General features: G+C 41.4%; 1 protein-coding gene across 1 annotated transcript in view; it reads left to right on the top strand.

Moving 5' to 3' along the window:
- Window positions 1–23,708, top strand: part of PRODH (proline dehydrogenase 1) — a 134,827-nt gene that overhangs the window by 54,011 nt on the left and 57,108 nt on the right. The window contains exon 5 of the mRNA XM_075831055.1: window positions 8,903–8,967. Coding sequence (XP_075687170.1) covers window positions 8,903–8,967 — 65 coding nt within the window. The remainder of the gene's footprint in view (window positions 1–8,902; window positions 8,968–23,708) is intronic.

Below are 23,708 nucleotides of genomic sequence, written 5' to 3'. Positions count from 1 at the left end.
CTGTCTGAGGGCAGCATAAAGAAGTGACAGACACACTTGATTTCAGCGTGCTGCCACTTATTAGTTAATGAATAGCAGTTGAGTACATAAAACTTGCAGTGCATGGCTAGCGTCGAGAGGAGTGATTTCAGGTGTATTCATACACTCCACCCCCCCCCCCCCCCATCACTGCATCAATATATGGCTGAGCGCTGCATGGTGTGTTTTTTTAAAATAAATAACTATTCAAAATGAAAGGGGTATTCCCAACTTAGACATGTGGATATGCCATAAATGATAGCTGCAGGACCTAGCTTTGGGACCCGCAACTGTTCTGAAAATGGGACCACCCAACCTCTGATTAACCGGGTGCGGCCGCCGCCCGCAGACTCCATGCGGGGGCTGGGGGAGGGAGGGCCATGGTTGCGTGCAGCTCTCTCCATTCTGTTTAATGGGAGTTACGGAAAGAGACTATTTTTAAAGCGCTGCTCCGCTGTATCTGTAACTCCCATACAACAGAACACATGAGGCCCATTCTCCCCTAATCCCTGCTGCACCAGCCGAAACTGCGGTCCGGTAACCCCCATTCTCGTTATAGGTGCGGGTCCCAGAGATGAGACCCGCATCGATCAGCCATTTATGGCATATCCACAGAAGTTGGGAATACCCTTTTAACTAATAAATCACAGCACAATTAAATCCCTATTGAAAGGCAGTATTTCTGTACTTGGATTCTCTGGAATTGTTACAGAACACCAAGACAATTTAAAATCTGTATACAAAACTCTATATGGGTCCCATTCATTTAATTTCCAGTGCCTGCCTAAATGTTAGTTTTTGGGTTTGTTTTTTTTCTCTTTTTTTTGTTATTTGTAAATGTTACAGCCATCTTATTTGAGCGTTTTTGAAAGTTTCTGATTTCTTAAATTTTCTGGTCATCCGTTTTTATCGGTATAGGGATTGAGAAGATTGCAAGATGTTCTCTACGGAGAAAATGGCTAATCTGACATTATAAAAACGTGTATCTCATATAAATATACTAGTGCGTAAAACATTCCCACAGTTTCAGGCCTTTTTGTGTCCTATGGCTTGAAAAGGTTTAACAGACCTTAACCCCTTCCCGCTCCTGGACGTACTATTAGGTCATGGTAGCTGTAGCGTTCGCGCTCCATAACCTAATAGTAAGTCACGGAAGTAATGGCCATCTCGGTCGTCTTTCCGACACCTACAGGAGCTGTGACAGCTGCTGTATTGTACAGCAGTTGCCGCAGCTCCTATAGCGGGGACTGATCGCTGATTAACCCCTTAGAAGCCGTGTTCAATAGCGAACGCGGCTTTTTAGGGGTTAAACCACCATCGACGGCCCGCTACATGATAGCGGGCACTGATGGTTGCTATGGCAAACTGACGCCTAACAATGGCGTCCGGCTATGCCATCTACGGAAGCCTAGTGGGTCCTGACAAAGCCAGGACCCACTATGCTTGCTGTCAGCGAGTAGCTGACAGCTCTAATACACTGCACTACGCATGTAGTGCAGTGTATTAGAATAGCGATCAGGGCCCCCTGCCCTCCAGTCCCCTAGTGGGACAAAGTAAAAAATTGTAAAAAAAAGTTGGGTAAAAATAAGAAATTAAAAGTAACAATCCCCCTTTTTCCCCTTATCAGTCCTTTTTATTATTAATACAAATAAATAAACAAACTATACATAATTGTTATCGCTGCGTCCGTAACGGCCTGAACTACAAAAATATTATTCTTTATCTTGCGCGGTGAACGCCATAAAAGAAAATAACAATAAACCGTACCAGAATCACAATTGTTTGGTCACTTCACCTCCCAAAAAATGGAATAAAAAGAGATCAAAAAGTCGCATGTACCTAAAAATGATACTGATCGAAACTACAGTTTGTTACGCAAAAATAAGTCCTCGCACGGCTTTCTTGATGGAAAAATAAAAAATGTATAGCTCTTAGAATAAGGCAACGCAAAAAGTAAATTATTTTTTACAAAAAGTACTTTATTGTGCAAACACCATAAGACATAAAAAAAAAACTATAAACATATGGTATCGCCATAATCGTATTGTCCCTCAGAATAAAGTGAATGTCATTTATAGCGCACGGTGAACGCTGTAAAAAAAATAGAATAAAAAAAATAGTAGAATTACTGTTTTTTTAGTCACCTCACCTCTTAAAAATAGAATAAAAAGTCGCATGCACCCCAAGAAAACTACAATGAATTCCTCAAGGGGTCTAGTTTCCAAAACGGGGTCACTTTTGGGGGGTTTCCATTGTTTTGGCACCACAAGACCCCTTCAAACCGGACATGGTGCCTAATAAAAAGGGGGCCTCAAAATCCATTAGGTGCTCCTTTGTTGCGGAGGCCGGTGCTTCAGTCCATTACCGCGCTAGGGCCACATGTGGGATATTTCTCGAAACTGAAGATTTTGGGCAATAAGTATTGAGTTGCGTTTCTCTGGTAAAACCTTTTGTTTTACAGAAAAAAATTGAATAAAAAGCATTTTCTGACAAAAAATAAATGAATGTAAATTTCACCTCTACTTTGCTCTAAATTCCTGTGAAACACCTAAAGGGTTAATAAACTTTCTAAATGCTGTTGTGAATACTTTGAGGGGTCTAGTTTCTAAAATGGGGTGTTTCATCGGAGTGTCTAATATATGGGTCCCTCAAAGCAACCTCCGAACTGAACTGGAACCTAAAAAAAAGAGGCAATACTTCACTTCTTACATTATACTGATAATAAGCAGTGCTCACCCCGAGATAACGCCCGTTTTGGCCGTTTGTTTAAACTGAGACACCTATTAGACCATTTCAGTGCCCGGTTTGCCCAAGCATACACCCCCGAGAAGTGTTTTTCTATTGATGAGTCTTGGTAGATTTTTTAGGGAGGCTTCAATTCCGCTAGTACCTGCCGAGTAAGAGGGCAAGGTATGGCGTGAATATGTATAAGCTGTGCGAGAGTGAATCAGAGTATACGTACAAATTTAGGATATATGAAGGGATGGACACCTGTATTCAGCCCCCAGAATCCTCCCACCCACCCCCCCTTTACTGGGTGTTAATGTAAAAATTGTGTGGGATTTGGTGCACCCACTGCTGGACCAGGGTTACCACCTCTACCTGGATAATGTTTATACCAGCGTCCCACTCTTCAACTGCCTCGCTTCCAGAAGAACTGCGGCATGCGGCACTGCTAGAAGAAATCTAAGAGGCCTCCCTAAGACTCTGCAGGGCAAACGCTCAGAAGGGGTGAGAGCAGGGCACAATCTAGCAGCAACATATTGTGTGTCAAGTACAAGGACAAGAGAGATAACCTTGTATTGACGACAATACATGCCCATACCAGTACCCATGTACCTGTACGAGGTACCACTACAGAGACCCCCAAACCAGACTGCATCCTGGACTAACAGTACATGGGAGGGGTGGATTGTCAGATCAAGTCCTGAAGCCCTACAGCGCCATGCGGTGTGGTATAAGAAGCTGGCCGGGCACATCATACAGATGGCATTGTACAATGCGTACGTGCTGCGTCGACGTACAGGCCAGACGGGAACTTTCCTGGAATTTATCAAGAACCTAATCTTTAGGGACCAAGAAGGGGGGGCACCCAGTACGTCTGGAAGCGGGCCCACACATCGTACCAGGGCAACACTTTCCAGGAGAAGTTCCCCAAACTGGCAAGAAGGGAAAAAGTCAAGAGGTGCAAAGTCTGCTATAAGAGGGGGATAAGGAAGGACACAATATATCAATGTGACTCGTGTCCCGAAAAACCAGGGCTCTGTATGAAAGTGTTTTAAAATTTATCATACATCCCTTGATTTTTAATCTACCCCAGTTTTACTTACCCTGATGCACTCCGCACAGCTTATCCCCCCTCATCTTTCCCTTCTGAGCACTGCTGTGTGCCCAGGCAGCTAACAGCCACATTGAGGGTATTGCCGTACCCAGGAGAACCCACATTACAATTTTATAGGGTGTATATCTCCGGTGGCGCATGCTGGGCACAATATATTGGACACTGAAATGGCATATATGTATAGAAAATTGCAAATCTCACACTGCACCATCTCTTGTGCATTACTTTTCAGACAATACCTGTGAGCTCCAAATGCTCGCTACACCTCTAGATGAATGCCTTAAGGGGTGTAGATTTTAAAATGGGGGTGCTTCTTGGGGGTTTCCATTGCTTTGATACCTCTGGGGCTTAGCAAATGCAACATTGCACCCGAAAACCAATCCAGCAAAATCTGGACTCCAAAGAACAAACCGCGCTCCTTCCCTTCTGAGGCCTCCCATGGGCCCAAACGGCAGTTTATCAACACAAATGGGATATTGCCGCACTCAGGACAAATTGGTGTATTTTATTTCTTGTGAAAATAAGAAATTTTGAGCCAAAACTACATATTATTGGAAAAAATTCAATGTTTTATTTCACAGCCCAATTCAAATACGTGCTGTGAAAAAACTGTGGTCAAAATGGTAACAAACACCATAAATTCCTTGAGGGGTGTAGTTTCCAAAATGGGGTCACTTTTGGAGGATTCCTACTGTTTTGGCACCTCAACACCTCTCCAAACCTGGCATGCTGCCTAAAATATATTCTAATAAAAAAAGAGGCCCCAAAATGCACTAGATGCTTCTTTGCTTCTTGGGCTTGTGTTTCAGTCCATTAGCACACTAGAGCCACCTGTTGGACATTTCTAAAAACTGCATAATCTGGACAATACATATTTAGTAGTGTTTCTCTGGTAAAAACTTTTGTGTTACAAAAAAAAAAGGAATAACATTGAAATTTAGCAAGAAAAATGAAATTTCCAAAATTCACCTCCACTTTGCTTTAATTCCTGTGAAATGCCTAAAGGGTTAAAAAAAACTTTCTAAATGCTGTTTTGAATACTTTGAGGGGTCTAGTTTTTAAAATGGGGTGTTTTATGGGGGTTTCTAATACATAGGCCCCTCAAAGCCACTTCAATAAGAATGTTCAAAAATCAATGCCAATCTAAAGTAGACATATGGGAAATGTGAACTAGTAACTATTTTGGGTGGTATAACCATCTGTTTTACAAGCAGATTCATTTAATTTCAGAAACATTTTCCACAAATAAACACTGAATATATCGACCAAATTTTACCACTAACATAAAGCCCAATGTCTCACGAGAAAATATTCTCAGAATTGCTTGGATAGGTTTAAGCATTCCGAAGTTATTACCACATAAACTGAAATATGTCAGATTTCAAAAATGGGCTCTGAGCCTTAGAGGCTCTTTCACCACATTATAAGTGGCCTATATTGTACATGATGTGATCGGCGCTGTAATGTAGATTACAGCAGTGTTTTTTATTTAGAAAAACTATAATTTTTGACGGAGTTATGACCTATTTTAGCTTTATGCGAATGAGTTTCTTAATGGACTACTGGCCGTGTTTTACTTTTTGGCCAAGTGGTCGTCATACACTTCACTCCATTCATTTACACAGCACATAGCCATATAGCTATATCGCTATGTGCAGCCACATACACAAACGCTAACGTTACTGCAGTGTCCTGAAACTCATTAGCATAAAGCTAAAATAGGTCTGTTAATCCGTCAAAAATTATCGTTTTTCTAAATAAAAGACACTTGTAATCTACATTACAGTGCCGATCATATTAGAAGTACCCTATCTTGTACATAATGTGGTGACAGAGCCTCTTTAAGGCCAAAACAAGGCTGTGTCCTTAAGGGGTTAATACTGAGCACCACCTACCTTGGATACCTTAGCAGTATCCTAATCAGGAACTATAGACAGTGCTAACACAATTGGTTGAACTTGATGGACATAATGTCTTTTTTCAACCGTACTAACTATGCAATTATGTGCTCTTTTTCACTCTGAAGACACTTTATTATTACGTTATTTGATCGCTGTTTAAATCCATCTTCAGCAAGCTTCCCCTAGTGGCAAAGCCAGATTTTATGATTAAAATAACTCTCCAGTAGTGAGCATAAAAATTAGATGCAAGTGGTGATTGCCTACTATTTTTTTTTTTTTCCTTGCTCATTGGCTGTTTTTTATCTAGCTCCATTAAGGCAGAATTGGGATCTGTGACTACAGTTTATCTACAGTGCCTACAGAGTCTGGGGTAGTCTGAGACACCCTTCCTGCCTCTCCTAATTGGCTGCTGTATATAAACACAAGTCTGCCACATGCTCACCAGGAAGTCAGTGTATGGAGAGACTATAATCATGCTGCCTTGTCTGTAAAATAAAGTACAGACTACTAAACTACCATTAAGAAAAAGAACATCAAGTGAGCCCTAGTAAGGGGAGACTGGAGGGTTGCTTTAACGCTATGGTTGTGTGCAGGGAATGTATACATGTATGTGTGTGTGTATACGTATATGTGTTATAGTATGTGTGTGTGTGTATGTATATACACACATACATACATACACACACACACGTGTGTGTGTGTGTATATTAGGGATGCATCGAAACTTCGATACTGTTTCGATACTCTGCATCCCCAAACGGTTTGATACTTGCTGTGCATCCGCACAGCTCAGTATAGTAACATATGAATGTATGAGAGCGGGACTGCGTCTGTGTGATAGCCATTGCCCCGCTCCGGAGTACTGATAACAAGTGCGCGGGGTCAGGATGATGCGATGCGGCCGGCGCTGCACTAATGAGCGGCGGCACGGAAAACAGAACATGCCGGGCGCACTGCAAAACACCCTCATGTTCTGTCTTCAGTGCTTGCGCCGCCGCTCACTAGTGCAGCGCCGGCCGCATCTCTTCATTCTGACCGCGCGCGCACTTACTGTCAGGAGCAGAGCAATGACTGTATTACACAGCCGCAGCCCCGCTGGCGGTGATCAGAGACACCTCTCATCTCCGCCGCTATTCTCCTGAATGCTGTGATCAAAGCTGACTGCAGCATTCAGGGGAAAATTAGATGGGGGGGGGGATGCCCCTTGGATCGCGTCACAGGGAATTCCTGTGACGCGATTGAGGGACATACCATATATGGGCAGACAGCCCAGGGTCCATTGAAGGACCCCAGGGCTGTCTGACCATATTTCCAGTTGTTAGTACACAGGCAGTTGTTAGGACATACCTAAATATGCTCTATCAGTACACAGGCTAATGTACTGGCATATATCTGCTATATTCCAGTACATTCAAGTTTAAAAATAAAGTAAAAACATAAAGTAATGTTCAATTTAAGAAACACACACACACACACACACACACACACACACACACACACCCACCTTTTTTACAATAAACATTAAAATAAGTCTCAATACATAAAGCATACACATTCAGTATTGGCGCGGCCGTAATCTGCGCAACAATTTTTTTGCATCCTGCTTTGATGTGTACGCTGTAAAAAAATAAAATAAAAACTGCTTTCTATCACTTATTGTGGGGCACGAGGTGCGATGAATTTAACCTCCATGTGACTCACATTAATAGTAAATAACCCCATCATGTACCTTACACATTAACCCATTATGACTGAGAAACATGATGGGGGTAATGACTATTAATGTGAAGCACGTGGAGGTTAAATTCCTCATCACACCACGCGCCTCACATCAGAAAATGGAAGAACTTTTTTTTTTTTTTTCATTACTGTTGACAAAGTATCGAAATCGCAATACTAAAGGAAGTATGGACACCGAAGTCCAAGTGTGTGTGTGTGTGTGTGTGTGTGTGTGTGTGTGTGTGTGTGTGTGTGTGTGTGTGTGTAAGTGTAAAAATGTAACTTCGGACGGATTTCTATTTACATTTTTTTTTTTTCTCAAAGAAAATATTTGTTGTGAAGTGGAGGCCTAAAAGATAAACTTGTGAAAATTATTTAAATCACATCATTTTCATACAGCAGAAAAGTATGTAAAGTTTGCTGTTTTAGAACTTTCAGTGACCTGGAATATAATAAGGTTTTTGAAGATACTCATATGTTCCAAAGGGGTGCCGTCTATCTGAGACTCTTCCTAGTCACTTTACAATGAGTGCGTGTAATTTATGTAATATTTCTTTGTAATATGGTACACTCTGTGGCTGAATGGACAGGCTTGCTTGATCTTGAATTCCTGCTGGTATGTATTTGTTCTGCCATGCGTTTTCCTGCTGAAATGAGACTGCACAGTGCGCAGCTAAATAACATCTCTGCATGGAGTTTGGATACATTATGTTGCTATATTTTTTTATTTTTTTTAAGCAATTAACGCTTACATTGTTTTTTGTTTTTTTTTAACCTTAACAAAAGGCTCAACTCAGGCAGTCCATTCATGAACAAGGCTTGAATCTAGTTTGCTGGTCTTCTGGAGAGATAAAGAATCATGTTATGACCTTGTAAAAAAAACCTCCTTCCGTAACTAGAAGATATGGATGTTTTTAAGCTTTTTTTTTATTTTATTTTATTTTTTTATTATTACTTGGTCTAGGTAGGGGAGGATAGTAAGTGTTTTAGCTAATTAACATAATATTACAGATGTTTGCTGAAAGCCAATAAAACAATTGGGGTTTTTTTTCCATTTGGGCCATTTTTCTTTTCCTTTTTTTATTTTTTGGGTCCATGCCAATTTTTTCAGGGGTTTTCCCATAAGCTCCCCTATAGGACTTGAAAGATGGCTGAAAAATAGGCATATTAAAAATGGCCTGCATAAAAAAAACCATAAAACAAAAAAACGTGTGAAATTCATTAGCTTTTTTTACAAGCCAAATAAAAGCCCGGTGTGTGTGAAGGAAACCTAAATAGTTTCCTTATTTTTAGCGAGCAATTTCTTTCTATTATTCTGTTGTTCTTTTAAGTGTTGTGAATTATTCTGAGGAGTTATTTAAACATCTTAATATCCTTGAGCCTTTTTATGTTCTATTTTTTATTTTATTTTTTCTTACTACAGGTGGAAGTTCTGAAGATGGATTTTCTGCAATAAAGTTGACTGCGTTAGGAAGGCCACAGTTTCTGGTAAGCACATACTCTCTTACACACTGTCTTACGCTCTACTGTTTGCGATTTTTACCTGTTTAGAGCTTATTGTTGGCTTTGTTTTAGTTGTGTGAAATCCCTGTAGCAAAACTCTTTTTAGAATTATCATTCAGCATTCTCTGTTATTCAGTGCATGCGAGCACAGCAAGTAGTTTGGCATTTATTCCATCAAACACCTTGTTTACTAGTATTCTATTTCTGTCCTGCTTGCATAGTCTTATTTGTTACTGCACATTTTGTTACGGAAGGGTTTCGCATAGGCTACTTAGACCACATTATATGAATGACGAGCTTGTTTTCTTTGTGCTATTTTTTTTCCTTCCAGCAAAGACCTAGTAGATCTGTGTTTTTTAATTTGACACAGTATTATTATACAGCATATCTGTTTTTCACTAGGACTTCACATAACGCTTGCCCAGACACATTAAATGATGGCTGGCTGAAGGCACCAATTTCAATGAGATTGTCTAATCTTTAGTTTTATAGGGGTAGCATGTGTCACTGCAGAAATTTACATTGTCCATTAACGTTGGACATTATCTGCATTTGTCTGAGTTTCAAATTAATAAATGCTCTCTCAATGGTGGATCTGAGAGAGGCCGGCCGGAAAGAGACCATGACACGCAGCGTCCGTGTTCAAACCGTCTCTGCCCTAGGGGGCGGATCCATTTTTATTCATAGGAAAATGAGAGTAGGTGGTAACCTCATACTTGCAAACATAAACATTCTAAATTGGGTAATATCCCGAATCCCAATCTCCTCTTTAGTACATATCTTTAGCCATAAGAAATACGTCATCACGTTTTCTCACTTTGCCTTTGTAACAGCTGAAATGCAAAGCCATAAACCAAACGACTTAGAATAGAATAGCCATCCCCCCCTGTAGGCTGTTGCTTCAGCACTTCTTTGAGCTCCAGTGACAACTGTCCATCCATTTGAAGCAATTTAGGTCCACACATATAAAGATATTAAAATATTTTTGACACATGACAGTCAATAGACAGCAGGGGAAAGGATTGGGCATTTCAACATAGTTGATGCAGGGGTGTAGCTAGGGGGGGCAGGTGGGGAATGTGCAACGGGCCAAACTCTGAGGAAGGGAGGGGAGTCTACCAATCTCCACTCTGGTGGCAGTGTGGCACGAAGTACACCGGGAGGGCTGTTCAGTGGCACTAAGTACTACGGGGAGGGGGGTTCAGTGGCATTAAGTTCAGGGGGGATGGGGTTGTGTGGCACAAAGTACAAGGGCGGGTTGTGTGGCACGAAGTACAAGGGGGGGAGAGGGTGTGTGTGGCACTATCTACAAGGGGGGGCTGTGTGTGGAGCGATCTACAAGGGAGCTGTGTGGCGTTATATACAAGAGGGTCTGTGTGTGGCGCTATCTACAGGGGGGCTGTGTGTTGCCTCTAATTTATTTTCTTAACTTATTATGTTAAACTACCTTTTATAGAACTATATAAGCATGTAAAATTTAGAAATGGTCTTCTGCTCGGGTTACATTAAAACATTTTTGAAAAAAATGACCTCATTGATTGGTAGAGAAAGCAAACATGTCGAAGGGGAAGGAGCTGTTGGGGGGGGGGCGCCAATTTCAAGCTTTGCCCCGGGTGCTGGAGAACCTAGCTATGCCTCTGGTTGATGATTTGGCTGCATAATCTCCCAAGGGAACAATCTGAGGGGTCAGCGGTGACAAGTAGTCATGGCCACTGAGCCCTCTGTCTGCAGTGGTCACATACTGCCTGCATGTAAACAATCACGGGGGAAAGGATAGGTGAGTACTGTTTTTTTTCTTTATCGAAGGTCATTTGCAGCCATTACTTAATTTTAGCGACCCGGATAACTCCTTACAGAAAGTAAAATTTCACAATTTACAAAAAAAGGAGTAAAATGACAACTCTAGTTATATCTTTTACTTTTTGCAGACATTGCTGCATATATGGATGTAATTAGTTAATTACATAAATAAGAATTCTTTTATAATATTACAGCAGACAAAGAAGATTTATTGTGATGTTGCTATGCGCTCTCAGCTGTAAAGCATACAAAAGACAAAGAAAGAAAAAACTTGTAACATCCTTTTTTTATTGACCATTTTATTGAATTTGTAATTTAAGTGACTAGCAATAGTGGCTAATGTCTTTGGTACATAAGTCAATGCCACTTTAGACCTTGTTAATTTAACAAACCCAAAGGAAAACCACAACCGTTAATTGCAAGGTCTGTTACCGCTCCGTCGCTGCTCAGCACCATTATAACTGTAATGTGTTCTACATGCATTTTTCTAAATCCCTTTACAGACGCTCCTAAAGAGAATACCTTGGTTATTGAGTGTGTGTGTATGTATACAGACAAGTGAACAAATTGTTTCAAGGTTAGGTCAATACATGAGTTGTTCGAACGTGACTGTGTGTTTCCACTGATACTTTCCTGTAAATAGAACAGATTGTCAATGTCCTCATATAGTAACGTCAATAAGCAAGTGTGAAAGCAGACAATGCTGGATGCAAAATAATTTTTGTATTTCTAGACTGGTAAATGCTAAAGGTCCTTTTACGCGGCCCAGCATGGGTCGTGAAAATGAGTGCTGGTCCATCATTTCCATGATGTCGGCAGCACATCTCCCTTTTTACAAGCTACTTGGTCTCAGGGCCAATCTCCATGATATCAGCTGTCTAGAGACCGCTGTATCACTGTGTTCTTTACAGTTGGCGCGCAAGCGCCGATGAGGGACATGTTTGTTATGACAACCTTTTTCTGTGGTCGCTGTCAGTGTTCACATGCCAGGAGACCACGCTTGTTGGTGTCCAGGTGATACCGCGATCTAGAGACAGTGACATTTAGCTCCTTGATACAAACTGGGAGCAGCAAACATGCTATCTCTGCAGGACATTCTGTAACGTCCTTGCAGAGGTAGGTGCGGACTGCCCGGAAGTTTATAGTCTGAGCGATCTGCAACTGGATAAAATATGATTATAATCGCAATATAGGGCAGAAAATGGAGCTCAAAAAGCTCTACCTAATGAAAATATACTCGATTAGACTAGTTTCACCTTTGCAACTATTTTGCTAACCTACATCTAGTAGGTTAGCAAGGAGTAAGGGACCGATGGTAAAAAATTATGACTACAGTATCGAGCTACACAGGGTTTGTTTGTAGTCTGTGACCATAGAGACATTACAATTTGTAGCTCTACGGTACCTATATAAATTTCTAACTTAAACTATGTGCAAAGTGGTGTAATTTTTTATTTTAAATGCATTGAGGCATTAGAAAAATGTTCCAAAAGGTGTTTTTCAGTTTTGGTAGTAAAGTTTATGAACTCCTTCCCTGAGTTCTGTAGGAGTCCCTCTGTATAAAACCTCCACCAATACAAAGTTAACATTTACCTTATTGCCAGTTTTCCCACCAGCAACCGTGGTTGGTAGGAAAAGCTGGAAGAAAACCGGTGTTGACCCATAACTTTACTGCAAATGTTTAATCAGCAGTAAGGCCTCCCACACACGAGCGCGTTTGGTCCGTGATATACAGTCCGTATGTCGGCCGTGTTTCCCAGACGGAACACACTGCAGGGAGCCAGGCTCCTAGTGTCATAGTTATCTGACACTAGGTGTCACTGCCTCGCAGTGGGACAACTGTCCCGTACTGTAATCATGTCCCGTACTGAAAACAGTAGTTCTGCGGAGAGGCAGGGAGACCTAGCGTCATAGATAACTATGACAATAGAAGCACGGCTCCCTGCAGTGTGTTTGGTCCGGGAAATGTGGCCGACAAATGGACCGAACACGCTCGTGTGTGTGAGGCTCCGAAGTGGCGCTTGGGAAAAAAACATCAGGATGATGTCACCTATCTAGGATGCTGTAGATGGATGCAAATCAGCAGCACAGGATAATTTCTCTAAAGCGGGTGCACGCCTCCTAGGTCACAGTCCAAGAGTGACCACTCAATCAGGACAAAAAGAAGATGAGGCAGCACTACCAAATATTTGGATAGAGATCCTTTTATTCCACGTGTGTGCAACGTTTCAGCTCAGTGTGAGCCTTTCTCAAGCATAACAGTGTGACACGCAAAGCACATATATATGCAGTACAAAATTACAAAACCAATTACATACATAGAATAAAATCGTGAAAAGATGATACAACAAGTATACATAATATTGTCAGTAGGATCCCTAATGGATATAGCAATACATACATAGGTAAATATATGTGCTTAGTGTAAATAACATATTACTATAATAAGGCCAATCAATCAGATGGGCTACATGTGTATAATGACATGTGAACAATGTCAAAGACAGGTGTTTATTATAAAATTGAAATTAAAATCATCTTACCCTCGCTGGATCGGCTGATGGCGTTTTACACTCTCTACTACGCAGGTCTAGGAATTACGTTACATCCTATCACCTGTTGATGTGAGTCATAGCACAGCGCGCCAATTTGCGCATGGCCCACTCGTAGCGATAATCGCCATTTTGAAAGAGGACCGTTCACCCTTTCATGTTGCATATAGATGGCGACAGATACTCTCAATTTGGGATATGAGTCAGAGCATATCGTCAGTCCGCGCATGCGCGAAACTCACTGATACTCAACGCCATTTTGGAAGGGGGCAATTCTACCTTATACGTTACAAGTCCATCTTATCCTCTCATAACTCTGCAAGTGTATGTATACAAACATAGTTGACCATACAAATAACAATATACAGTGTATAGAGCACCCCTGTGACTAGGAGTACCCTATAAGCAAATACATTGTCACTATGACAATATATGATAAATAGTAAATCCCTGTATTCTCTATCAAATATAGAAACCGAGAATTAAATTAAGATAATGGAATAAATATGATTCATAATACATAGATGTAAAGCCACTTCATCCCCAAAGGGATGATACTAATTTAGAGGCAGATTATGGACAAATATAACATATAAAATTTTTGGGAATAAGATGCATTTAGTAGAACATAAGAGCAGTGTGTGTGTGTGTGTGTGTGTGTGTGTGTGTGTGTGTGTGTGTGTGTGTGTGTGTGTGTGTGTATATATATATATAATCAGGATTGTGAGAAACTAGACATGGACCGCACAATCCACAGTATATACGTTGATCTGAGCTGCTAGGCATAATTTAGAAACATGAACATGAGGTTCTTTGTAAACATTTTGATCAAACTGTATAAGCCCACTTGCCACTTCACGTCGACCTCTTTAAAGTGGGTCCCTACTCTAGCGGTTGCAGCACCGCATGGCGGCTACCGCCACCGCAGCACCGCTCCTGCAGAGGGAGCAACCCAGGGGCCCAAAAGCACCCATGCCTTCAGACCGTGCCAAGCCTCCTTGGCTCTGGGCCACGTCCCCCCACAAGTGCAGCACTACAGCAACAGACACCACCACACAGCACCACAACATGTGAACAGATGGAATGAGCTCACCTTGCCATGCGCCCCCAGTGGCCGACAGAGCACAAGCAAGAGCAGGAACACTAATGAGGTAATTCTGGAATTAAAATCAGCTGGGTATTTTTATTTAGGAATTACCTCCTAAGTGTTCCTGCTCTTGCCTGTACTCTCAGTTGGCCACTGGGGGCGCATGGCAAGTTGAGCTCATTCCATCTGTTCACATGTTGTGGTGCTGTGTGGTGGTGTCTGTTGCTGTAGTGCTGCACTTGTGGGGGGACGTGGCCCAGAGCCAAGGAGGCTTGGCACGTTCTGAAGGCATGGGTGCTTTTGGGCCCCTGGGTTGCTCCCTCTGCAGGAGCGGTGCTGCGGTGGCGGTAGCCGCCATGCGGTGCTGCAACCGCTAGAGTAGGGACCCATTTTTAGAGGTCGCCGTGAAGTGGCAAGTGGGCTTGCATACAATTTGATCAAAATGTTACAAAGAACCTCTCGTTCATATTTAAATATTTTGCCTAGCCGCAATTGATCATCGTATACAGTGGATGTGCGGTCTATGTCTATTCTCTCCCCTTTGGTGTGTGTATATATATATATATATCTTCAGCCGATCCTGGAGGCAAAACTTGAGAGTAATATCTGGAAAAAAAGGAGAAGAAATATATTAAGTGTTTTTCAAAATATTGATGGTATGTCTAAACCAAAATATCAATAATATATAAAATATACTCATTAATGCAATACAATATTTTGAAAAACACTTAGGCGGAATTCACACGACAGGGTTTCCCGGCCGGGTGCCGGCCGTTCATAAATCGGCCGGCACCCGGCTGCATTAGGAACAATAGACCCCTAATGGGGCTATTCACTTGACCGATTTTTTTGACGGACCGGGAAAACCGCCCGTCAAAAAATGGGGCATGCCCTATTTTCGGCCGAGTACCCGGCCGCCCGGCTCCCACAGAAGTCTATGGGGCCGGGTAATACACGGCCATCACCGGAATGTGTCCCGAGTGATGGCCGGGTCTATCGTCGCTCGCGCTCTCTCTCCTCCTCCTCACAGTGCAGAGTGCATGTGAGGAGGAGGAGGGTCTTTTTTTTGCTCCCTGAAGGAGTCTGAATCCCCAATCCCCGGCTGGGGATTCCGCTACAGGAGAAGTGAGTGACTACACTGTCCATACATGGACACAGCTAAGTCACTCACTTCTGCAGCTGAATCCCCGACTCTATGGCCGGGGATGCCGCTACAGGAGAAGTGAGTGACTACACTGTCCATATATGGACACAGTGACGTCACTCACTTCTGAAGCGGAATTCCCGACCTGTGGCAGGGAATTCCTCTCCAGGAGAAGTCAGTGACTACACTGTCCATATATGTCCATATAAAATCATCCGATTTTAAAACGGACAGGGAAAAAAACTGATGCAAATCAGGTCCAAATCGGCCGGTAAAAACGGCAACACAGCCCGGAACGGAATCTGAATGGATGCAAACCTGCCGGGAAAAACGGCCGATTTTCCCGGCAGAACACTCGGACCCTGTCGTGTGAATGAGGCCTTAATATATTTCTTCTCCTTTTTTTCAGATATTACTCAAGTTTTGCCTCCAGGATCGGCTGAAGATATAGATATAGATATATATATATATATATATATATATATATATATATATATATATATATACACACTGCTCTCATGTTCTACTAAATGCATCTTATTCCCTTAAAAATTTATATGTTATATTTGTCCATGATCTGCCTCTAAATTAGTATCATCTCTTTGGGGATGAAGTGGCTTTACATCTATGTATTATGAATCATATTTATTCCATTATCTTAATTTAATTCTCGGTTTCTATATTTGATAGAGAATACAGGGATTTACTATTTATCATATATTGTCATAGTGACAATGTATTTGCTTATAGGGTACTCCTAGTCACAGGGGTGCTCTATACACTGTATATTGTTATTTGTATGGCCAACTATGTTTGTATACATACACTTGCAGAGTTATGAGAGGATAAGATGGACTTGTAACGTATAAGGTAGAATTGCCCCCTTCCAAAATGGCGTTGAGTATCAGTGAGTTTCGCGCATGCGCGGACTGACGATATGCTCTGACTCATATCCCAAATTGAGAGTATCTGTCGCCATCTATATGCAACATGAAAGGGTGAACGGTCCTCTTTCAAAATGGCGATTATCGCTACGAGTGGGCCATGCGCATGCGCGAATCGGCGCGCTGTGCTATGACTCACATCAACAGGTGATAGGATGTAACGTAATTCCTAGACCTGCGTAGTAGAGAGTGTAAAACGCCATTAGCCGATCCAGCGAGGGTAAGATGTTTTTAATTTCAATTTTATAATAAACACCTGTCTTTGACATTGTTCACATGTCATTATACACATGTAGCCCATCTGATTGATTGGCCTTATTATAGTAATATGTTATTTACACTAAGCACATATATTTACCTATGTATGTATTGCTATATCCATTAGGGATCCTACTGACACAATATTATGTATACTTGTTGTATCATCTTTTCACGATTGTATTCTATGTATGTAATTGGTTTTGTAATTTTGTACTGCATATATATGTGCTTTGCGTGTCACACTGTTATGCTTGAGAAAGGCTCACACTGAGCTGAAACGTTGCACACACGTGGAATAAAAGGATCTCTATCCAAATATTTGGTAGTGCTGCCTCATCTTCTTTTTATCTAGGATGGCTGAGGATCTGGATAGTCTATTGTATTAAAGGCTTTTAATGTTTGCATCGTTTTCTATAAATAATGTAATGCAAGTTGCTTGATGCACTTGGATTCTATCATGTATCCTTTATGTTGGGTTGACACTACTACAATAGCTTACAGATTTCTGTTACCTGGGAACTTGTACTTTGGTAACCTCAGGGTTTCTTTCTGCCCTTTCCCATGGGACATGATGCCTTCAGACGCTGCACTGAGCAATTTCGTGAACCGCTTGGACTTCTGTAAAAATATTTCATTCGCTAAGCCCTGCACTTTCTAACAGGGGAGGTTTTTATTTTACAAATGTCTGACTTGACCTTTTGTCATGCAAGCACGGAGTCTGTCCAAAATCAAAGATGCAGAAGGAAATTTCCACGTCTCCACAGCTATGATTAAGAGATGGTTTTGGGCTTGAAAAAGAGAAGCGATCCTGTATTTATTGCTATAACCGTTTTCTTCGGCTATGTTCACTGCCATTTACCGCCTCTGCCGTCAAGACGGCAAAAATAGCGCAAATCATCGTCATGTGAGGCGGTCTAGTGCCGTTTGGATCCATGCGACTAATCAGGCACAGCATTGTGTCTTCTAATATCAGTGGAAAACACGATGCAGATGTGATCAGAATCTTCGTTGTTCATCCTATACGTTTCAACTTAACAGTAAATGAACTTACAGTTGACAGGGGAACATACTAGCAATATAGACATTTGATAGCTGCATTAGAAAGCTAGCGTGCTAACATAACGGTTATGTAGAAGTCACTGAACCCATCTGTATGACATATTTTGCTGATAATTTTTGTGTCTGGAGATTACACTGCTGAATTGTACGTACCTGCTGCAAATGAGTCTGACATAACTGAACATACTGTGTAACCCCTTCGAGCACCATGCCTTAATAGTACTATGTGGGTAGCGGATACTACTTGTCGATGCCCTCCTCCCCCCTGTAAAAAAGTTAAAAATAAATACAATTTGTTCATTATTAGCCCCTTAACCCCTTCCCTCTTTGGCCACTTTTGACCTTCCTGACAGAGTCTCATTTTTCAAATCTGACAGGTTTCACTTTGTGGTAATAACTCCGGAATGCTTTTACCTATCAAAGCGATTCTGAGATTTTCTCGTGACACATTGGACTTTAAGTTACTGACAAAATTTGCTCGGTATGTTCAGTATTTAATTGTGAAAAACACCAAAATTTAGCGAAAAATTCGCATTTTTCTCAATTTTAAATGTATCTGCTTGTAAGACAGGCAGTAATACCACACAAAATTGTTGCTAATTAACATCCCCCCATATGTCTACTTTAGATTGGCATCGTTTTTTTGAACATCTTATTTTTCTAGAACGTTACAAGGCTTTGAATTTTAGCAGCAATTTCTCACATTTTCAAGAAAATTTCAAAAGGCTATTTTTACAGGGGCCAGTTCAGATGTGAAGTTGCTTTGAGGGCCTTATATATTAAAAACCCACAAAGTCTCAACTTCATCCCTCAAAGTATTCAAAACAGAATTTAGAAAATGTCTTAACCTTTTATACATTTCACAGGAATTAAAACAAAGTAGAGGTGAAATGTACAAATTTAATATTTTTTTGCAGAAATAAATTTTTAATACAATTTTTTTTTTTTATAACACAGAAGGTTTTACCAGAGAAATGCAACTCAATATTCATTTCCCAGGTTCTGCATTTTTTGTAAATATCCCACATGTGGCCGTAGCGTGCTACTGGAATGAAGCACCGGCCTCAGAAGCAAAGGAGCACCTAGAGGATTTTGGGGCCTTATTTTTATTAGAATATATTTTAGGCACCATGTCAGGTTTGAAGGGCTCTTGCAGTGCCAAAACAGTGAAAATCCCCCAAAAGTGACCCCATTTGGGAAACCACACACCAAGGAAATTATCTAAGACCGCAAAGGTTTTTTTACAGAAATTATTGGATGTAGGCCGTGAAAATTAAAATCTACATATTGTTCATAGAAAATGTAGGTTTAGCTTTTTCTTTTTTTTCTCATTTCCACAAGGACTGAAGGAGAAAAAGCAACGTCAAATTTGTAAAGCAATTTCTCACGAGTAAAACAATACCCACATGTGGTAATAACCCGCTGTTTGGACACACGGCAGGGCTTAGAAGGGAAAGAGCGCTATTTGGCTTTTGGAGATCACATTTAGCAGGAATGGTTTGCGGAGGCCATGTCACATTTGCAGATCCCCTGAGGGGACAAAACAATGAAAACACCCAAAAAGTTACTCCATTTAGGAAACTACACCTCTTGAGGAATTCATCTAGGGGTGTAGTAAGCATTTTGACCCCACAGATGTTTCCTAGAATTTCTTAGAATTGGGCAGTGAAAATAAAAACCAATCCTTTTTCTTCAATAAGACTTGGCTTTAGCGCCAAATTTTTGATTTTCTCAACAAATGAAAAAAAGAACCCAACATTTGTAAAGCAACTTCTCCCGAGTACGGCAATTACCCATATGTGGTCATAAACTGCTGTTTGGGCACAAGGCAGGGCTCAGAAGGGAAGGAGTGCCATTTGGAGTGCAGATGTTGCTGGATTGGTTTCTGGGCGCCTCAGCCCAAAACAGTGGAAACCCCCCAGAAGTGACCCAATTTTGGAAACTACACCCCTCAGTGCATTTACCTAGGGGTGTAGTAAGCATTTTAACCCTGCAGGTGTTTTGTAGAAATTAGTGTGCACTCGATGTTGCAGAGTGAAAATGGGATTTTTTTTCCATAGATATGCCAACATGTGGTGCCCAGCTTGTGCCACCACAACAAGACAGCTCTCTATTATGCAGTGTTTCCCGGTTTTAGAAACACCCTACATGGGGCACTAATCTTTTGCCTGGACATTCGACCAGGCTCAGGAGTGAAAGCATTCCATGTAAAATTGAGGCGTAACTTGGCGATTTACAAAGTATTGGTTCACAACTACAGAAGCTCAGATGTGAACTAAAAAGAAACCCCTGAGAAGTGACCCCATTATGGAAACTACACCCCTCAAGGCATTTATTAAGGGGTGTAGTGAGCATTTTCACCCCACAGGTCTTTTCCATAAATTATTGCACTGCAGATGGTGCAAATTAAAAATTTTATATTTTTCCATAGATATGCCAATTCAGTGGGAAATGTCATGCCCAGTTTATGCCACTGGAGACACACACCCCAAAAATTGTTAAAAGGGTTCTCCCGGGTATGACGATGCCATATATGTGGAAGGATACTGCTGTTTGGGCACAATGGGTGGTTCAGAGCGGAGGGAGCGCCACTTGGCTTTTGGAGAGCGGATTTTGCTTGGTAGTAGATTTGTTTGATTATTGCTGGTGTTTCCATTTATAACGTGGGGGTACATTTAAGCTGGGCAGAGTACATCAGGGGCATAGTCAGGTGGCATAATAATGGGGTAAAAAAAAACAATAAAATGATCCATAGATGTGTGTTACGCTGTGAAGCAATCCTTTCTGCACAGGCCAGTGTCGCACTGATATATGGCGTCCTTTCTTATCCCCCTTTTGGTCCATACTCCCCAGCAAAATTCCCCAAACTGCAAAGGTGCGAAGTGTTGTCCTGGTATAATACGAGCACCCTCGCTTCCAGCAGATATGTTTGGGCCCTCCCCTTCCTGGTTCCCTAATTTTAGGTCCTTGATAAATCGCCTCTTGAAACAGAAGAAATTTTCCCCTCGGGCCAGCACCACTGCATATTTTTTTTTATTTCCTGAATTATTAGAGCTTTAACTAATTTTATTTTTTTCATAGACTTGGTGGTATGAGGGCTTTTTTTTGCGGGGCGAACTGTAGTTATTGGTACCATTTTGGGGTACATGCGACTTTTTGATCGCCTTTTATCCTATTATTTGGGAGGCCAGGTAAACAAAAAAACGCAATTCTGGCATAGTTTTTTTTATACAGCGTTCACCACGCGTTATAAATTAGATAACTTTATTCTGCGGGTCAGTACGATTCCGACGATACCTAATTTATAGCACTTTTTTATGTTTTACAACTTATTGCACCATAAAATTTACTTTTGTAAAAAGAATGTATTTTTTCTGTCGCCAAGTTGTCAGAATCATAACTTTTTTGTCGACGGAGCTGTATGAGGGCTTGTTTTTTGCGAGACGAGCTATAGTTTTTATAGGTACCATTTTTGGATACGTGCGACTTTTTGATCACATTTTATTCCAATATTTGCAGGGCAAAGTGACCAAAAAACACACACTGATAAAGTTTTTTACGTTTTTTTTTTTTTTACGCGTAAAATAAATAATATAATATTTTGATAAATCAGGTCACGGCGATACCAAATACATATGGTTTATTATTTTTCAATAATAAAGGACTTGATAAGAGAAAAATGGCGATTGTTTTATTTTTTTACTTGAAACTTTTATTGTTTTCAAACTTTTTTTTTTTTTTACACTTTTTCTCAAGTCCCAAGTTATTCACTGACAGCAAGCCGATTAGGAGAGGGCCGCCCCCTATTTATAACACCTCAGATGCTTTTGAGGGGTTAAACAGCCAAGAACAACGCGATCGATGTTCCTGGGTGTTCGTCCTGGGTGTCAGCTGGGGAAAAGGTCGCTCCCTTGAAGCCATGCACCAACCGCAAGTTTTTTTGGCTGCAGTGTTCCAGATAGATATTCCTCAGTGTTGAAAGTGCAACAGCAAGAAGGGCAAGCCGTAAGGTTATCCAAATCGAGGAAGTAGCAGGTGTAACAGCTCCAATCTGTGGCATGTGGGAGGCATAAAAGCCAGATAAAAAGTAAAGTTGTTGTTTTTTTAGCCACATGAAACCTCAAAAATCGGATCAAGTGGTGTGGGATGATTGTGCGATGCCTCCTGATCGTTGATGTGCCAGTTATCACCACTTGTCGCAAACTGAGAGGGACAGAATCCTTAAACTGAGAGACCTTGATTTATCACTTCGGCAGATTTCCCCTCCACTAAGCCGAGATGTCTGCACTGTTCAATGTTTCGTGTCCTCTAGGTTGGGAGAACAACAATGAACGGGAGTGACCACAAGAGGTACCCGGAAGCGAATCTCTGCATGGACGGATCATCTGATTGGAAGAATGGTGCGTAGTGATCAATTAGGTACTGTGAATGAAATTGGAGGTCACATCCCAAGCCTAGGGCAGAAACCAGTGTCGACACAAAGCTTCGAAGGTGTTTGCACGACATTGGGCTACAAGCCAAAAGTCCAGCTACAAGGTGCCCCATTGACCACACGCCACCAATCTCAAAGGCGATCATGGTGCACAGCAAGATGGCAATCGAGGCTGGAATGGAGGTCTATCCTCATCAGCGATGAGTCCCACTATTGTCTTGGATGCAATGATAGCCGGAGATTGGTCTGGAGGCCACGTGGGCAACGCCATGAAGTGGCCTTCACAAGGGAACGTCACACCGGTCCTAATCCCGGGATTATGGTGTGGGGTGGCATAATGTACAGTAGTTGGATCACTCTAGTCTTCATTTCAGGTATACGAACAGCTTGGCATTACATTGATTTGCTTGTGCAACCAGTGGTACGGCCATTTCTCCAAAGTGTCCCGGAAGCCGTTTATCAACGGGACAACGCCAGGCCACATGTTGCTCGTGCTACTGTGAGTAAACTGCGTGGCCTAAATGTGCTACCGTGGCCTGCAGCATCTCCGCACTTGTCTGCAATCGAGCACATCTGGGACTTCGTTAGTTGGCAAATTGCAAAGGGAGCTGCCATCAGCCTTGATGATTTTTGTGCCCATTCAGCGTGACATAACGTTCCTCAGACAACCATTAATAACCTTATTGATTGGATGCCAAGGCATGTAAGTGCGTGTATTTCTGCGAATGGCACTCCTACTCCATACTGAATAAATGAAGATGTTTGGAATATTTTACTTCCATTTTATTTGTCACTTGCATATCATTAACAAGTCTATCGATCCACGGTGATTTCCACAATTCCAATACTCCTTCGTTTTTGGTGTTGCAACTTTCAATGTTGAGGTGTGTGTATGTGTATATGTGTGTATATATATATATATTAGTGTGTTGCTGATGGTTTGTTAGTCTGTGTTGTAACGGTTTCGTTGTTTTGACAGAATCAACAGCGCAGTCAATCAATAGTTCATCATTAGCAACGGAAGCATTACCATTGAAATCCATGGTAATGCAAACGGAAGCTATGGTTTCCGTTGATGGGTTCTTCCGACGAAAAGCTCAGACGGAACCCATCAATGGAAAGAACGCTGATGTGAACGAGCCCTTAATGATATGCAAATGATTCAAAAAAATGGAAACCATATTCCAAATATCTTGATTTATTCACTACCGAGTGTGGATGGGTATAATATTTTCTTTATCCTTTTTATAAAGCAGCTGAGCCTGTTATCGCTGTCATGTCTGGGAATTCCCTGAAGAATCATCCTTTATACTTTTGACACTTATTAATGGGAAAACCACTGTGTAGTACAAACTTGCCAGTTGTATATTTCCATAGACCAGCTGTAGTGCTGACTATTGTGTGAGTTAATGAACCAGGCATACCCTGTAGCAATCAACGTAATTTA

Source organism: Rhinoderma darwinii, chromosome 1, assembly GCF_050947455.1.
Source record: "Rhinoderma darwinii isolate aRhiDar2 chromosome 1, aRhiDar2.hap1, whole genome shotgun sequence".
NCBI lineage: Eukaryota > Metazoa > Chordata > Amphibia > Anura > Rhinodermatidae > Rhinoderma > Rhinoderma darwinii.
This window is presented reverse-complemented; position numbering and strand designations above follow the sequence as displayed.